The sequence below is a fragment of the Dromiciops gliroides genome, chromosome 1 (assembly GCF_019393635.1).
Source record: "Dromiciops gliroides isolate mDroGli1 chromosome 1, mDroGli1.pri, whole genome shotgun sequence".
Lineage (NCBI taxonomy): Eukaryota > Metazoa > Chordata > Mammalia > Microbiotheria > Microbiotheriidae > Dromiciops > Dromiciops gliroides.
Genome location: NC_057861.1, coordinates 49,672,592 through 49,691,124, shown reverse-complemented (window position 1 = coordinate 49,691,124; position 18,533 = coordinate 49,672,592). Strand labels below are relative to the sequence as shown.

Sequence of the window (18,533 nt, the reverse complement as noted above, 5' to 3'; positions counted from 1 at the left end):
GCCCTGAATTCAGGAGGACCTGAGTTCAAATCTGAACTCATATACTTGACACTTACTAGCTGTGTGACCCTGGGCAAGTCACTTAACCCTCATTACCCCACCAAAAAAGAAATAAAAGGAAGGAAGGAAGGAAGGAAGGATGGAAGGAGAAAAAAAAGAAAATAAGGAGGTTGGGCCACACCATTTCGACGTTTCTCCCAGTTCTAAATCCTGATTTTGAAGTCAGAGGGGAAAGAGAGGGGGTATGGGTTTGTTATGAGGCGAGGGGGAGAGGAGGGGAGGGAAGGAGAATGGAGGATGGCCCAAGTTAGGGATGGTGGGGGGATGAAAGAACTCAGAGATGAATTGGAGTTGGGGGAGAACTAGACCTTCCCCTGCCCCCCTCACTTCTACCCAGAGGCAGACACTCCACCTCCTCACCCACTGTGCCTAGGGGCAAAGCCTGCCACTCACTCCCCTGATTTCTATGCCCAAAGATTTAACTTTGACTCTGACCTTTTCTCCTAGGCTCCAGGTCTGCATCTTTATGGTCCCTTTCAACTCTGAGGCAGCTAGGGGACACAGAAGATAGAGCACTGGACCTGGAGTCAGGAAGAACCGAGTTCAAATCCAGACACTTAACTAGCTGTGTGACCCTGAGCAAGTCACTATCTGTTTGCCTCCGTTTCCTCATATGTAAAATGGGGATAATAATAACAGCACCTACCTCGCAGGGTTGTTGTGAAGATCAAATGAGATGCGAATTGCAAAGTGTTTTTGCAAACCTTAAACAATTAACCTAAACGCACATAGTAGCTACCATCAGCATCAATATTATTGCTATCATTAGTATCAGAAATCTAAGAACCCATAATGAGCTTTCAAAATCAGTCTCACTAGCTCCAGTTCTAGGGGTCATCTAGTTCCAACAGATGAAGAAACTGAGGGCCCAAGTGGCTCAGTATCCTCACACAGTGCCACACTCCAAACCCAGGCCCCCCAACCCCCCAGATCTATTGTCCCATCTGGTTCCTTCCTCTCCAATCTGCTGCTGCTGTTTCTGTTTCTGCCACTGCCCTTTGCCGTGTCTCCCGGGCCTGCAATTGGGGATAGGGGAGGTGGGGTTCTGGTTGTCCCCTCTCTCTGCCCCTTCCATACAATTCTCAGGCCCCACCCCGACCCCATCCACTTTCCCTAACACACATCGCTCACACCTGCCCCCCTCCCCTCTTTTCCCATGGCCCCGACTGGGGCACAGACTTCCATCGCCCCAAATCCTGCCTGGCTCCTGCCTCCCTTCACTCCTTGCCTCCAACCCATCCTCTCTACAGCTGCATAAATGACTTTTCTCACAGATGTTGTTTAATTCCTCCTCCTCCCCACTCCACAACATTCATCAGCTTCCTAATGCAGCACTCTATGCTTTACCCAAGCCCGACCACCAGCAGTCAGTCAACAATTACCAAGAGCCACCTACGTGGCTGCCACATGCGTGCCTCAATGTACCACAAACTTCTCCTTTTGAGCCTCTGCTTATGATGATTCTTATGCCTGCAATGTCCTCTTACCCCCTTCATTGATTTGATTTCCCCCTATCCTTTACAGACCAACTGAAATGCCACCTCCTCCAGGAAGCCTCCCCTGATTTCCTGGTCCAGAATCCCCAAATTTGAGAGGGAGAGGGGACCTCAGGGAACCCCTAGGCTAACGGAGCTCCAAAGGTGTACCCACTACAACACAACGGAGAAGGGGAGGGAAGGAGGCCATGTGGGCGAAGCTCATGTGGGGTCCTCCCTTGCTTGGAGGCCCTCCTGAAGCAGGCCCCTGTACCACGAGGCAGCTCTGATGGTTAGGAAGCTCAGCTTGATCTCAAGCCCACATGGGCCTCCTGGCAATGCCCAGCCTTGGTTCCCTGCTCCTGGTTCTGTCCTATGGGGCCAAGGGCACCCCATTCCAGAAGACTCTTCCCCTTTAGACCTTGCACACAACCTCGGCCCTGTGTGTCCCCATCCTGAATTATTTTACATGCAAGTGATTGATGTCTCTTGTCTTATCTCATGACTCGGGTAAGACCCCCTGGAAGCCTGGGGCCTTGTCCTGTTGACACTTTATATTTCTGTGGTGCCTCGCACAGCACACACCCAGCACTTAAAAGTTTGTTGTATGACAGTGCATGGTTGTTCCCAGCTCAGAGTCTATGATCCACACTGCAAGGTCTCTTCTAGGCATCGAATTCTATGTCCTAAGGGTCCTCCCAGCCCTGATGTCCAATGTTATCAAGTCCCTGCCCAATAACATTCTGTACCTTAAGGAACCTCCTATCTCTGACTAGTGTTCTAAGGGCCCTCCCAGCTCTGACATCCTGTGTTCTAAGGGCCCTCCCAGCTCTGACATCCTGTGTTCTAAGGGCCCTCCCAGCTCTGACATCCTGTGTTCTAAGGGCCCTCCCAGCTCTGACATCCTGTGTTCTAAGGGCCCTCCCAGCTCTGACATCCTGTGTTCTAGGGGCCCTCCCAGCTCTGACATACTGTGTTCTAGGGGCCCCCCCAGCTCTGACATCCGTATTCTAAGGGCCCTCCCAGCTCTGACATCCTGTGTTCTAAGGGCCCTCCCAGCTCTGACATCCTGTGTTCTAAGGGCCCTCCCAGCTCTGACATTCTATATTCTCGTGCTCCTCCTGGATCTGACCTAGGCCTCTCCCTCCCCAAGCACCTAGTCCCCAGACTTGGCCTTCGCCCCTCACGGCCCCACCTCTCTACAGTCCCCAGAAAGGAGCCAGGACAGGCTGAGGGTGGAGCAGGAAGTGAAGCTCCTTTTAATGCTGTGTCAGTGAAGTTGGGCAGACAGACAACCTGGATATGTGAGGGAATTGGTGGGGGGCTGGGGGGGTGGGTGGGGTAGGAGGTCCTGAGGCCCCTCCTAAAGTCTGGGACCTGACCTCCAATTCCCTTTGCCCACCCCCAGGGAGAGGGTAGTTGGGCTATGTCTCTGGCCCAAGGCTCAGTGGTGCCTGGATGTGTGTGTGCGCACACGTGTGCCAGGATGTATCTGTGCACACATGAGCATCCAGGTGTGTGACTCTATGTGTGCCCATGTATGTACACACACATGTGCTGGTGAGGGTCAGAGGTGGCCAGGGAAGGGCTAGAACTCCACCTTGCAGGCGGGGAAGGTCTCGTCCTGCATGGCCACGGTACTGTTGCTGCCAAGCACGGTGATGCCGAGGTCCTGCTGTCGCCCATGCGTCTCCTGGTACCACTCATGCATGGCCAGGGAGTCGAACGTAGGGATGAGGGTCACCTAGAGACAGAGAGAGGGCCTGAGGGGCATGCCCTGGCACGGGGGGCCTCTCAAACAGAGGCCCCGGGAGCCAAAGGAGGACCAGGGGAAAGACAGTGAATGTTCTCCTCACTGCCAGCAACACAGTGTAGACACATCCCACTGCTGGGCCAGGGGAGGGAAGTCGGATCATCCTCAAGCACCAAGACTGGGACTTACTTCCTGGCTTGGTCATTTCTTTCCCTACCCAACTCTCTCCCATCTACTTCTCCTGGCATTCAAGGCTTCCATATAAATCCCAAACTTCTCTCATCACCTTTCTGTCTCTAACCTTGGGCTCAAATCTTAGTGCAGGTGGCCTCCAGGGACCACAGTGAATCCATCCCAAGCTCATTCGGGGCTGCACATCTCTTTGTTGGTTCTGTTTTCCCATTCTGCCCAGAGGGGCCTCCACCTGTACCCAAATCTCATGTATCCTTCAAAGTCCTCCTCCTGGAAGCCTTCCTTGATTGCCCCTCACCTCTAAATACCAGAGGCAGTATTCTGCAAAATTACCCCAATCCAATCTCTCCCTAGCTATTTTTGCAAACACAAATCTGGGGGGGCGGGGTACAGCAGGAAAAGAGCCCGGGCCTGGAATTCTCAGCGGGAGGTTTTAGAACAGGAAGAGATTGGAGAGAACATCAAGGCCCATAGTTTCAAGCTCTTGGGGCTCCCATCCTTCTGTTCTCTGCCATGAGCAACGGTGGCATCAAATTCCAAAGGAAATATGTATGTATATACACGTGTATACACACATGCACACAACACGTACACATGTGCACGCACACAGGGGCTGTGGATCCCTGGTAAAGAACTCCTCCTTCCTTGGGATTTGACATAAATGTGAGTTATCACGGTCATCACCACCACTGGCCCATAAGCACCCTGAAGACCAGGCCAAAGGTCTTCCCTGGAGCATCCCTGCCTCCCCGCCCCTGTTTCAGGCCAGCCCAAGAGCAGGCACAGGAAGCCCCTCCATGCCCACCTGGAGACCTGCTTCCCAGCATTCCTTCCCGGACAGCAGCGCATCCAAGATGCCCCTCATGGCCTCCTCTTTGCCCTGGTCATGGCCACTGATCACATAGCAGAGGGCTCGAACTCTCCGGAAAAACTCCTCATCCACAGAGCGGGCACTGGCCCCACCTGGCAGATAAGCCAGGTCCAGGTAGATGGGGGGTCCCGGGGGGACGGTACAACTGCCTGCTCGGCCTGGAATTGACCCTGCGGAAAGAGAACTGATCCATGGTGACCCTGATTCATTGGATGCTCCCTGCTCCCTCCCACTCAGGGCTACCACCTTCCCCAGGGTGAGGAGTCTGGGTTCCAGGCTCACGGGGGGGGGGGGGGGGTGAACCCAGGCCACCGATCTGAGCACAGGGGTCGGGGGCGCTGCTGCCGGAAGGGCCGGCCCTCTCTCTGGGCCATCCTGAGGCTCCTGCCTGAAGGCCCCTCCCATCTACCCTCCCAGAACAGCAGAGGCCACTGGCGGGACCACCCCCAGGACCTTTTCCTCCCACAGCCTTTGGCACAGGGTCCAGCCCCATCCTGATAGCTCCCTATGGTTCGTGGGCTGACACATGGCTCCTGGTCTGTCCTGTTGGTGACCGAGGCCCATCCACAGCCTGTCCAAGCCCCCAGGAGCTCTAGAAACAAGTACCCCCTGTTCTTTAAGGGGATTCCCATTCCGGGGGCCCTCTCCTTCTCATCCTAGCCTCCTCCCCACCTCAAAGAGTAGGTACTCACCTGATACACCTCGGGGACCCGTCTTGGCCCCAGCACTGCTCACGCCACGCCCGGTCAAGCTTGCCTTGGCATCAGTGCTCAGTCGGGGCCCTCTGTCCGTGGGTCCACTTCTGGTACTGCTAAGGGTGTGGCTAAGAGGCCCCTTGGCTTTGGGGTCTGACCCAGGGGCAGCCTTGGCAGGCCCCGGGCTAGGGCCTGTCCGGGAGGGAGCCTTGCGGGAGGAGGCCCGGCTGGCAGTTTCGCGGCGTTTGAGATGGTCGGCGGGGAGTGTCTCAGGATCCACCATGCAGATGCCTGGCTGGGCGGGCAGGGGGGGTGGGTCTTTCATGGGGGCAGGCAGGGGATCCCTGGCAGGGCCATAGTTCTCCGTGTCCTCCTCCTCCGAGTCCGGGGCCAGCGAGGGCCCATCTTCTGCCGTGGGTGGGGGGTCTGAGTCCGAGAGGGTGGGCAGTGACTCGCTCACCGAAGTGGGTGGGGTCTCCTCAGGGCGACCTGAGCTCCCTCGGTGCCCGTGGGCCAGCTCCTGGGAGCGGGCACTGCTGTCATTGGAGATGTCCCGGGGGCTGGGTAGGCCTCCAGGAGAAAGGGCTGACTTGGGGTGCTCGAACTCGCAGGGGGACACCAGGCACAGGTCCACATCATGGGGCGAGGCCGAGCGTGGTGCCCGCATGGCTGGCGCCCTTAGTGGGAGGCTCAGCCCCACCTTGCTGGGCTCCACATCACCCGCTGCCACTGTGGGGGGCAGCACCTGCTCAAAGGAGACTGACAAGGACTCATCCACCTCTGTGGAGTGTGGGGAGCCCACCTCTGCTGGCAGTGAGGGCGTGGTGACCGTGGGAGAGACGTCAGGGGCAGCCTCACGGAAGGGGCTCAGGGCCAGCCGCTCCGCGCCCTCTGGGGGCCTCCGGGGGCCGGCAGGGGAGGGTGTGGGGGCCACTGAGCTGGCTGGAGACATCAGCTCCAGGGTCTTCTCCTCTGAGCTGCCGCCACCTCCTCCATCCTCACCAGCTTCCCCAACGTGGTTCATCAGCCCCTCCAAAGGAGGAGTCAAGCCCAGGCCCAGCTCCAGGCTTTGCTCGCCAGGGGGTGTCTTGGCCAGGGGGGACGGGGAGCCTGGGGTGGAAGAGGGACAGCCGTCGGTACAGCGGAAGACGGATGGGCTCTCGCCTTCTGGGGCAGAGTCACCCCCAGGGCCCGGGGTCCGGGCTGCTTCCCTGCTTTTGGAAGTGCCTGACTTGGAGGTTCCAGGATCCTTCAGGGGTGCCCGAGTGTGGCTCTTGTCAGGACCCTTGGGGGTGGGGTGGATGTTGCTCCTCCGGATGCTCCCGGGGCGGGAGGGCAGGGGCTGCTCAGCCACTGCCGAGGTCGTCCGGCGACTGGCCGTCCTGGTGACCCCCGCTTTCTTATCTTCTGCTCTGGAGTCCTTCTTGAGGGAGTCGGCCTTGAGCTTCCCCTCTGCCCGGGGTTCTTTCTTGGGGGCCCCCTCCTCTTTCCGGCTGATCTTCTTCTCTTCTTTACGCACTGGGGCCTCCCCCCGAACTCCATCTTTCTTAGTTGGGAGGCTCCGCTCCTTGCCAGGCTTGGGAACTTCCTCCCCCGGGCCCCGGGGCCTTTCTCTGGCAGTGGCTGGTTTGGCCTCCTTCCTCTCAGTCCTGGCTGGTCGGGCGCCATCAGTCAGGCTGCTCCTGGAGACAGAGCGCAGGCTTTCCTTGCTCTCTGCCCGGCCTGGGCCTGGCGCCGGGGCCTCCAGGTCCTGGGGGGTCACCACCGGCTGTCGGAGAAAAGTCAGGTGCTGCAGTTTGGCCAGCCCCTCGAGGAGCCGGCTCTGCGGGGTGCAGCCGGGGAAAAGGACACGCACGATCTTCTCTGTGGGGCTGGCAGGGTGCCATACCAGCAGGGCACAGGCTGAGGCCGCCAGGCTTGGCAGGGCAGACTCCCGGCCAGTACCAGCCCGTGGTGGGTGAAGCACATACATGTCCAGCCGGCCCACGCCCATCTTCAGGAACAACACCATGGGCTCAGAGGGCACCGGGCCTCGGCACAGGGGCGTGGGCATGATGCCCAGCCGCTCCAGGTAGCCCAGGGCCAAGCCGGCCTCGTCATCCCCCCACACGGGTCGCCGCTCCCCAGTGTTGAGGAAGACCACGCCCAGGTCAGGGGAAATGAGGTGCCGGAGCCAGTCTTCACTCCCTCGCCCGCCTCCAGAGACCACTCCCGCAGCCTCCTCATCCCGCTCTGCCAGCTTCCTCCGGAGAAGGCTGTTGATGCCTGGCAGGCTGTCGGCCCGGGTCGCCAGCACCGCGTCCACACGGTCCAGGTGCCTCACCAGCTTCCAAAAGCTGGATCGGGCACTAGAGCCGCCATTCACCAGCACGGTGAACCCATTGACGGCAAAAAAGGCAGCGTCGCCCAGTCCACCGGGGAAGACGTAGCAGCAAGGCCGAGAGATCTTTAGGAATCCTGCCGTGGAGGGGGGCTCCAGCAGGTCAAAGGGCGAGGGAGGCTCCAGGGACTCGGCCACATACTCCAGGAACTCTCGAAGCCCTTCCGACTCCGGCCGGCGCCCGGGGGGATTCAGTTGGAGCTGTACAAAGTCTTGGAGGCCAGACCCATCCAATCCAGGGTATGCCCACTCCCCAAAGTCAGGGCAGGTGATGGTGAGTGTTGGAAGGGCCGAGGAAGGTGCAGAGCTCCGGAGGTCCTCAATCTAGGGGAAGGGGGCGAGTATGAGGCTGCATCTGGAGGAGGGGCTGAGACCCTCTGCCAGGACCTCGCTGCATCTGGAGCAACGTGGGAACCCTAGATTCAAATCCTGACTCAGCCCCTCTTTCACCAAAGGACCTCAGACAGGTCACTTAAAAACCAGAGCACTTCAGGGCTAGCAAAACCCTGACGGTGTGAAGATCACTGGCCTCAGAGAGGGAAGTGAGAGGCCCAAGACCACATGGCCAGAAGAGGCTTATGCTCCTTCCCTGACCAAGGGCCAGAAGAGTCCAGGGCACAACTGTTCTGAATGAGGAATTCGGGTACACAGGACTCAGAGACTTAGGAGGAGCCCTGGTGGCCCATGGGATCCTGCTTCTTTTCCCTCTTTGTTTGTTCCCAAATCTTCCATCCCCTCCTCCCCCAGCCCCGGCCTGGGAGGTTCTGTCTGATTGTCTAATTACCCCCACACCCACCCAGGCCTTCTATCCAAGGCCCCATCCCTCCCCTTCTCCCCATTGGGTGAGACCACAGGCCTGCTAGGCTCTCAGGAGGATAGAGGAACATGAAGCCCAGAAAAGGGACCAGTCCCAGCAAGGGGTGGGCCCACATGGGCCCGTCCAGCCCTCCTCTGGCAGTGACTCTCTGGTCACAACTAGAGGGGAGGAGGAGCAGAGTGGGAAGCCTCCTGCCCCCCCATGACCCCCACCCACCCCCGCTCCTCGCACTCCCCCCAGCCAGGGGCCAAGGTCGGCTCACCTCTTTATCCGACAGGATCTGGAAGAAGTGCCGGGGGGAGAAGCCGCCCGTTTGCAGCAGGAGCTCCCCCGTCTCTTCCACGTAGGGACCAGCCAGCACCAGCAGCTTATGATAGGAAGGCTCCAGGAGCAGGTTACGCAGCTGGGGCAGGGTCAGCACAGGGAGGACAAGTGAGTCAGCACATGCCCACTAGGGCCCTCCTACCCTCTGAAACTCCATGGCTCTCCCTGCTCTGATGTTCCACGCTCCATGGGCGGAGATGATCAGACATGCTCCAGGGAAGGAAGGGGGTCAAAGGGACTGAGATGGGAATGAAGTTGGCATCATGGGGTCCCTCCTCTCCTCTCCTCCTTGCCCCTGGTGCTAGAGCATCCCCTCTGCGACTACTCTCTACACACACTGCCTAGATCTCATATACCCCAGCTTTCCCCATGTTGTCTCCCCTGGGGGGTGAGCTCTTGGAGGGCAGGGTCCCTTCTTTCTTTGTAGCCCTAGTGTTTGGCACAGAGACGATGCTTAATAAAGCCTTACTGACTGCCAATTGATGGGAAACTGGCACGTTTAGGAACAGGGAGGGGAAGAGAAAGTTGGAGGAGGCAGGGGGACAAATCTTCCCAGCGCCAGCCCCCTCTCATGGACAGGAACTCCTAGAGGTTAGCCCTCCCAACTCGCTACAGGCCCCACTCCAGTGCCTACCTCATCGACTAGGGACTTGTCTGAAGGGTTCAGCAGCACCAAGGTTTCTAGTTCTTCTCCCCGGTGGTGGAGGCTCCTTTGACCTGGAATTATAGAACACAGGATGTCAGAACTGGGAGGGTCCTTAGAACACAGAATGTTAGAGTTGGGAGGGCCCTTAGAACACATTGAGCTAGAGAGGGGGGATGTCTTAGAACACAGAATGACTGAACTGGGAGGGACCTTAGAACACACAATGTTAGACCTGAGAGGACCCTTAGAACTCGGGATGCCAAATCAGGAAGGTCCCTTAGAACACAGAATGTTAGAGCTGGGAGGGTCTTTAGAATGCAGGATATCAGAGCTGAGAGGACCCTTAGAACCCAGGATGCCAAATCAGGGAGGGCTGCTGGAACACAGCATCAAGGACGGGGAGGGACCTCAGGACACAGGATGTCTGTGACTTGAGTGTCACTAGTCGGAGGGTGAGACTCAGACCCTTGTAGGGAGGGGAAGGGGCGGAAGACAGGGCCATTATCCCCCTCCCCTTCCCCCAAATCACCTCCAACTGAAGCTGGATTTGTCCCCCAGCCAGCTGGCCTGCAGATTCAGGACAGGAAGCTGGGGCTCAACAAGACAATGCAAGAGACGACACTTCCTTCCCACTGGCTAGGAAAGGGAGAGCAGGCCTGTTTCTCCCTGCCTCTACCTGGCCATGGGATCAAGGACCGGGGGCCCATCCTCACTGGGCAGGGGCAATGGTATGGGGCCAGGGGTGGAAGGAGTCTCCACAGTTGCCTTATCTCTTTCTCTCTTTCTCTCTTTCTCTCTTTCTCTCTTTCTCTCTTTCTCTCTTTCTTTCTTTCTTTCTTTCTTTCTTTCTTTCTTTCTTTCTTTCTTTCTTTCTTTCTTTCTTTCTTTCTTTCTTTCTTTCTTTTTGGTGAGGCAACTGGGGTTAAGTGACTTGCCCAGTAAGTGTTAAGTGTCTGAGGCTGGATTTGAACTCAGGTACTCCTGACTCCAGGGCCAGTGCTCTATCTACTGCGCCACCTAGCTGCCCCTACACAGTCACGTTATCTCAAGGCCGGGCCTTCTGTCTAGTCACTGAGGGTGTGAGGCAAAGAGCCAGGTTCTCCTGCCTCTCCCATGGCCAAGTCCATGCCAGACACCCACTCAGCAAACACTCCGGCAGCTCTCGGCAACTACTCTTCCCCCTCCTTCACCACCCACTCCAGATATCAAGGGAGGAAAGGGAGAGCTAAGTGCCAGCCACAGGGCATCCAGGTCTCAGGGCTTTGGTGTTCCCAGCTGCTCTGGGATCAGTGCAGGGACCAGTGCCTGGGGCCTGGAAAACTTGGTTACATCATCACTAGCCAGGCCAGCTGCCCTCTGATGCCCCTCAGGGCCGGCTACCAGGGCCTTCTGAGGGGCAGAAATCCTGATGAGATAGGCTATTGTGAGGGAAGACTGAAGGGACAGGTGCCCCGGTCCCTGGGGCGCTGATGGGGGAGTCAAAGGAGAGGGAGGAGAAAAGCTCTGACGTCAGCTCTGCCTCTGGTCTCTTGGGGCCCTGCCTCCCAGCTCCCTCCCCTCTCTGTGTAAGGGACGGGAAAGAGTGGGCAGAGGCTCAGACACAGGATCACAGCTGAGAGGGAGGCCACCTAGTCCAGCCCCCTCATAGGAGGCCCACAAAAGCCAACTGACCTCTCCCAGGTCCCACAGGGATGAATGAATGAAGCAACAAGCCAATGATGGACCAGGCTCCAAGAACACAAAAAGGGGAGAGAGTGCCCCAGCCTCAAGGAGTTTACATTCTAGGCAGGGACCAATCATGCACACGTCTGGGTATACTATGTGCCACGGGGCACATAACCTTGGGGACAAAGGCCCCAGCAGCTGGGGAGAGGCTCCTGTAGAAGGAAGGGACTAAACAGTCTCCGAGGAGAGGCAGAGCATTCCAATCAACGGATAAATATCAATTAAGTTCCTACTATGTGCCAGGCACCTCCCCAAATGCTAGGGATACAAAAAGAGGTTAAAAGACAGTCCCTGGGGGCAGCTAGGTGGTGCAGTGGATAGAGCACCAGCCCTGGATTCAGGAGTACCTGAGTTCAAATGTGGCTTCAGACACTTGACACTTACTAGCTGTGTGACCCTGGGCACGTCACTTAACCCTCATTTCCCCACAAAACAAAACAAAAACAAAAATAAACTTGGAGGTTTGCTAGTGTTCACAGGTACATGTGAAGTCAGGTAGTGGAGAGGGAGGCCTGGGCTTGGAGTTCAAATCCCTGCTTCTGACACTTCCCAGCTGTGTGACCCCCGGGGCTTCTTGGAGCCTCACCTAGAAAATGGCAAGGTAATAAACCCCACAGCACCTAAACCACAGCAGGATCATAACTCTCGAATGAGAAACCATGTGCAAAGCATTTTGTACATCTTCAAATACCATGCAAAGGTCACAATTTACAGACAAGGACATCGAGGCCCAGGAAAGGTGACTGGTTAGTCACACAGGGAGGAAGTAGAATCAGGCTCAAACTCTAGTCCTCCCATTGCACGCTTGCTGTTGTTGTTGCTTTTCCCATAGCCATCATATTGAAGACTCCAACTAACCCTGTGCAAGGTTTTTCATTCCCAGGGAAACTACCATCTGGGGTCCCCACCTCCATCCATCCGCCCACCCGGGCCCAGCAGGATACCTGATCTGACATCATCCTGACCCAAGAGGAACCTCTCGCTGCCTAAAATGATTCACAGGGACTTTTTGTTATTCTGGCACAGGTACTTCCTGCCTGTGTGACCTTCCCAGATGCCTTACCCTCTCTGGTCCTCTGCTCCTTCCTCTATCAGGCTTCCTAAACAGATCATCTAATTCTTCCTCCACAGGACAAACTTGCAAATACCTTCGAACAGTCTGGCTGTGCAGTAGCCCCTGACCTTGCCCCTTAGCCCCCTGGGCTAAACCCTCTTAGTTCCTTCAGCTGATTCTCAAATAACTAGGACCAGAAGCCCTTTGCCATCCTGCCTGTCCTCTCTGGTATCATCTCCAAACTATTCATCTCCTTCCTAAAGTGTGGCACTCACAACTGAATTTGTTGTACAGATTCTGCCCTCTAACAGGGCCAAGGGTCGAAGCTGAAGTATTCACAGCCTAAGAGGAGTGAGGCCAGAAACCCAAAGAGGAGAGCAGGGAAGTTAGGGTTTGTGGCCCCTAATATGCGCGCACACATAGACACCCACACACATGCTCATGTGGTTGAGTTCTCTTTCTCTCTAAGGGTCACCTCTCTTTAAAGGACACACACACACACACACACACACACACACACACACACACACACCCGCCGCCGTCTCTGCCTCTATCTCTCTGTATCTCTGTCTCTGTCTGTCTGTGTCTCTCTCTTTAAGGGTCTCTCTCTCTCTTTCTCTCTCCATCTCTCTCTACCTCTGTCTCATCCCAGAACCCAGTCCTAGGCCCTCACCTTTCACAATGCTGGAGAACGTGGCTGAGTGACGGGACACAAATATTTTCAGCTGCTCATCCAGGTTACAAATTCCCGGGTCGACGTCCCAAGACCGGATCCCTGTTGTGGAGAGGAGACAGAATGTTACTCTGGCTGCCCTTCCTAGAATGCCCTCTTCGGCATCTCCAAGAGGCCAGTCTGGAGGACTCTCAGAAACAAATCTTACTGAAAGATGAATTCCAGGCCTCTTCCTATCCCTAATACACAAGAAAACTTCAAATCCTCTTCTCGTCTAAGGGGGCAAGGTGGCCCATTAAAGCTAGAACATCAGCGCTGGAGATGAGGAAGTATATGCTTTAGAACAAAGAATATCAGAGCTGGACTGGCCTCTTGGCCAACAATATTCATGACTACTGGTGGAGATGTGAATTGGCCCCACCATCCAGGAAAGCAATCTGTAATTATTCCAAGGAAGCCAGGCTAAGAAAGTGTCCCTCCCCTTTGACCCAGACATTCCACTGCTAGGCAAGTACCCCATGGAGGTCAATGTATTCAAAGAAAGGTCCCAGACACACCAAAGGACTGACAGAGGCCCTTTTTTGTAGGAGCATAGAGACAGCCATCACTTGGGGAATGACTTATACAAACTGTTGTAGGTGAATGTGATGAATATCACTACGCAGTAAGACATGAATATGAAGAATACAGAGCGGGGAAGTAACCAGAGCGGGGAAACGGCACAAAGACTACAACAATAGGAATGGAAAGAATCAAACTTCTGAAAGTGAATGCTCAGAAATGATAATGCCCAAGCTTGGCCTCAAAGGGGAGATAGGAGCAGCACCTCCCTTTTTTGCAGAGGTGGACTTTGGGTGTGGAACACTACAGATAATGCCTGACTTTTTTTTTTTATCAGTTTTGCTAAACTGTTGTTTAGCACCACCACCATCCCTCCCTCCTCCCAGTCCTCTTTTTTTTTTTTTAAGCAACAAACATTTATTTTATTTTTTCCAGTTACATGTAAGGGTAGTTTTCAACATTAATTTTCATAAGATTTAAGGTTCCAATTTTTTCTCCCTCTCTTCCTCCCTTTCCTCCCCCCTCCACAAGATCACAACCAGGTTATATATGTACAATCCACAAGTGTTCTTTTTATCAGTTCTTTCTATAGGGGTGCATAGTAAGCTTCCTCATTAGTTCCTTGGGATTGTCTTGGATCATTGCACTGCTGAGAGTAGTTAAGTCATTCACAATTGTTCATTGAACAATACTGCTGTCGCTATGCACAATGTCCTCCTAGCTCTGCTCACTTCACTATACATCGATGTTCATTAGTCTTTCCAGGTTTTGGGGGGATCATCCTGTTTGTCATTTCCTGTAGCACAAGACCATTCCACTACAATCATATAGCACAGCTTTTTCCATCATTCCCAGTCCTCTTTTGAAAGACATGTTAGGGAACTAGGTGGGAGGAGTGAGGAATACATCGGGAAATGTAAGAGATGGAAAACCAAAAGATATCAGTAATTTTTTTTTTTTAAACTGAGAATGTCAGAACTGGGAGCAATCCAGTTGATCCAATCTCATTTTACAGGAAGAGAAACTGAGGCCCGGAAAGGAAGGCCTTGCTCAATTACATCATTAGGTGTAGAGACAAAAATGGATAGCTACCTCATGCAGAGAATTCTTCCTCCCCACAATCCCCAACCCTTGGAATCTCTGATGAAGGCTCACCCTCACAGCCCACATCCCCAGGCTTCTGGGTCTATATCCATCTATGTTTCATCTTCTCCTGCTATAGGAGGCCACAGAGCCAGGAACAAGATTGCTGCATTTCCTCCCCCACCAAACATATGGAGATAGGCTAGGCTGCTGCTGAGTTCTCTTACCCTGGAGACTGGGATAAAGGGCCCAGTTCTTTATGTATTCATGCTCCTCTCATAATTGACATTCTCTGTTCTAAGGGCCCTCCTGTCTCTGCCATCCTGGGTTCTAAGGCCCCCTCAGCTGGGTTCTAAGGTCCTTCCAGCTCTGCCATCCTAAGTTCTGAGGCCCTTCCAGCTGTGACATTCTAGGTTCTAAGGCCCTCCCAGCTCTGACATCTTGGGTTCTAAGGGTCCTCCTAGCTCTGACATTCCAGGTTCTAAGGTCCCTCCTAGCTCTGACATTCTAAGTTCTAAGGGCCCTCCCAGCTCTGACCTTCTGTGTTCTAAGACTCTTCCCTCTCTGGAATTCTTTCAGGATCACATGAACACCTTCATCTACTCTGTCAGAGACACTCGTCTTGCTCATTCTAATGTATGCTCCTTGAGAGCAGGGCTTTTCTCTGCATGCCCAGCACCAAGTTCAGCATTCTGTAAGCACAAACTAAATGCTTAGAGACCAAGGACCCTCCCAACCCAGACTGTCTGTACTTAACAATTTAATTCTTCCAAGAACGTGTCTACAAGGACATGGGCACAGCACAAGAGAGAGACAGAGATGAAAAACTGCTGCCCAGGCCCCCGAAGGTCAGGGTGTAACAAGGCAGATTGACTGCGGGGGCAAACGTATTCCAAAGGACTTCTTAGCACAAGCTATGCTTATTCTTCAGCCCCTTCTCGGCCCTCTGTTCTGCACCCGGGAAGCAGCATCCACAGCTGCCTTCCACCTTACAGCTGTGACTCACTGAGGGAGCCAGTGCCAAACCCCCCATAGGGCAAGGCAAGGCAAGGCAGGGCAGGGCAGGGCAGGGTCTGGTCTCCTCCAGCTCCACCCCAGCAATTAGTATTGTGGGTAGCCTTAGGAAATGGATTCTCAGGTGTGGTTTCTCCTGTGCCAGGGCCAAGCTTCCCTCCCACCCTATGGAAGAGCCTCTGACCCTGGTCTCTTGGAGGTGGGCAGGGTTGGTTTTTTTCTTCTTCCTTTCTTCACAATCAGTCGGTTAGTTTTGTTACCAGAGGCGGAACCTTCCAAATATTACCTCATTTGTGAAGGGTCAAGGTCAGGACTCCCCTCCCCACCCCCAATCAAGGGAAGGCATCAATCCCTCCTTCCATAAAACAATATTCCTAGGGTGTTTTCCAGCTGATGAAGCTCTTTCATCTGTTCCTCACATGGGCTCTAAGAGAGTCCAAGGACTATAGTGGAGACAGGTCCAGAGACCAGACTTGCTAGTCTGGGGCAGACCCATGCCCATTTTACAGACGGGGAAGCTCTGGTGGTCACAAGGCTATTAAGTGCTCAACGATGGGGGTCTACCTCTGCAATACAAGGGAGCTGAACTAAATGCCCTTTAAGGTCTCATCCCTGCTCAAAACCTAGGGTCCAAACCCCAAAGTTTTGAATCCCTAACTATGAACTCTCCATGAGAAGAAAGACTGATTTTTGGCCTTTATTTGTATCACCAGCCAGACACATGGGAGACTCTTGGAGCAGCTTTTTAATCACTGCCAACAAACGTTCAAGCACCTACCCTATGCCATGCACTGTGTGAAGCATGGGGAATACAAAAAGGCAAAAAACTGCCTCTGCACGCGTGGAAACCCAATGTTGCTTCCCTATACAGAATGTCAGAATTGAGAAGGGGAAACTGAGGCCCACAAAGAGGAAGCTGGGTTTTGAGGTGCCGCACAGGAGATAGTGGTATTGCTGGGACTAGGACCCAGCTTTCCCGATTCCTCCATCCCAGGGCACCTCCCTCCCAGCCTCCTCCCAAATAACGGAACTACGGCCTCCTTCCTTCCCCAGCTGCCCAGGCAGGCTAGAGGAAAAGCCCGGCCAGGCCCAGCCCAGCCTGGCCCAACCGACCCCACCTTCGCTCCTTAGGGGCCCCGGGGGCCAGGAAGGGGAGCGGCCTCTAGGGTACAGGGGAGGTGGGTGGAGTGACCTCCAAGAACGCCCAAGGGGATCTCCAAGCGCACTGGGGCACCACCCCCCTCCCCGAGCCCCGCGCCCCGCCCCCGGATTTCCAAGCGTGCCCACGAGGAACTCCCAAGCAAGACCTCCAGGAGGATCCCCAAGCGCAAACCCCCAGGAGGAGGATTTCCAAGTGCGCCTAAGAAGACCTCCATGTGCACCCCACCCCCAAGAGGAGGCTCTCCATGTGCACCCTACCCCCAAGCTGTCCAAGCGCAAACTGCCCCGAAGGGGGGGTCTCCAAACGCAACCCCCCCCCCAAGCGGGGGTCTCCAAGCTCACCCCCCCCGCAGTTTCCAAGAGCATCCTCCCCCAGGAGGAGGATCTCCAAACGCATCCCTCCACCCCCCCAGAAGGAGGGTCTCCAAGCGCACCCCACCCCAGGAGGATCTCCAAGCGCCCAGTGAATGCAGCCTGGCCGGGCTGGGCCGGGCTCACCTCTCTCTAGCTGGGCCAGTACCGGGCGGAGCAGGCCCGGCCGGGCGCACTCGCCACCCACGATGACCAGCAGCGAGCAGCGGCTTCCGCCCGCCGGGGCTGGGGGCTGGGGCTCGGGCTGGGGCTGCAGCCGCCCCGGGATCGCCGGCCCCGCCACCGCCGCCGCCGCCATCTTCAGCCCCGGGGCCGTGACGTCCGGAGCAGACTATCTCTCCGTCCCCCCCCCACTTACCCCTCCCGCCGGTCCGAGCCCGCCCTAAGTGCTCCCCCCGGCCCCCTCGCCGCCCCGCCCAGTGATGTCATCGGTAGCCAACCAGCGGAGCGTCAGGGGTGGGGAAAGACTTAGGCTCCGCCCCTTCCTTAAAGGGGCCTCTAGATGGGTGGAGGGTCTTGGATGGATAGAGCTGGATAGATTGGTGGGGTCCGGAGGGGACCTGGGAAAGGGAGGAGCAAGGCCCTTCCTCCTGTAAGTTAGGCTGGGCTTTTTCTGCCGTTCTCCCCTCCTTGCATCCCCTCCCCCCAGTGCCTTTGTCTCATAATAATTATAGTTGTACAACTATTATGTGTATAGAGATATATACAAATGTATTACATCACATTACATTCAAGTGTATATTATTTGTTGTATCTTATATTAAATGAAATCATATTTGTAAAGTACTTTGCCAACATGAAAGAATTATATAAATGCTAGCCATTATTGCCAGATCTATTACATTACATCGTGTTATATGATTATAACATTATCATATAATGATATTATATCATGTTACATGATGTCACGTTGCATTGTATCACATTACATTATATAATTACAAATATTACTATACTATACTGTATTATATTATTATTATTATGCCTTTCTTTGTATCCCCAATGCCTGGCATAGAGTAATTACCTAATAAATGCTTATTGTTAGTGGATAGAGTGCTGGACCTAGAGCTGTAAATCAAGATTTATGTCATGTTATATTTAACCAGACCTGTGATATTACTGACAAGGAAACTCTGTCTTCCAATTCTAATAGACTACTGCTCTGCATTTTATGGTCGTAGGTACCAGAGTACCCTGAGAGATCAAATGACTTACCCATGATGTTCACACAGTCAATATGTATCAAAGACAGGCTTTGACTCTAGATTTTCCTAACTCTGAGACTGCCTCTTTACCTCCTAACCCATGCCGCTTCCCTAATTATACTCCACACATAATATGTCTATATATAATAAATATTATAATATAAATAATTATAATAAAATAAATAAATATTTTAATTATACTTACTCTCTTAATAATGCTTTAATCCATTAGATTGTGAGCTCTTTGAGGGCAAGGACTGTCTTTGCTTCTTTTTTATCCCCAGTGTTTAGCACAGTTGGTCATAAATAAATGGTTTTTTTAAACTGATTATTGATTATGAAACACTTCCTCAACAACTTTTTTTTTTAAAGAAACGGAGGACTGGAGAGGTAAAATGACATAGAATTTAGAGCCAGAAAGGAGTTTGGGAATAACATAATATTGGAAAGTAAGTTGAATTTGAAGTCAGAA

At 54.2% G+C, this 18,533-nt stretch overlaps 1 protein-coding gene across 1 annotated transcript; it reads right to left on the bottom strand.

Moving 5' to 3' along the window:
- Nucleotides 1-2,769: 2,769 nt before the first annotated feature.
- On the bottom strand, nt 2,770-17,189 carry MAP1S (microtubule associated protein 1S). Its single transcript, XM_043975877.1, has 7 exons — nt 16,983-17,189; nt 12,666-12,767; nt 9,202-9,284; nt 8,506-8,646; nt 5,044-7,750; nt 4,286-4,521; nt 2,770-3,279 (listed from the first exon to the last, which is right to left on the bottom strand). The coding sequence occupies exons 1-7, from the start codon at nt 17,152-17,154 to the stop codon at nt 3,124-3,126; spliced, it is 3,597 nt and encodes a 1,198-aa protein (XP_043831812.1). The 5' UTR covers nt 17,155-17,189; the 3' UTR covers nt 2,770-3,123.
- Nucleotides 17,190-18,533: the final 1,344 nt, after the last annotated feature.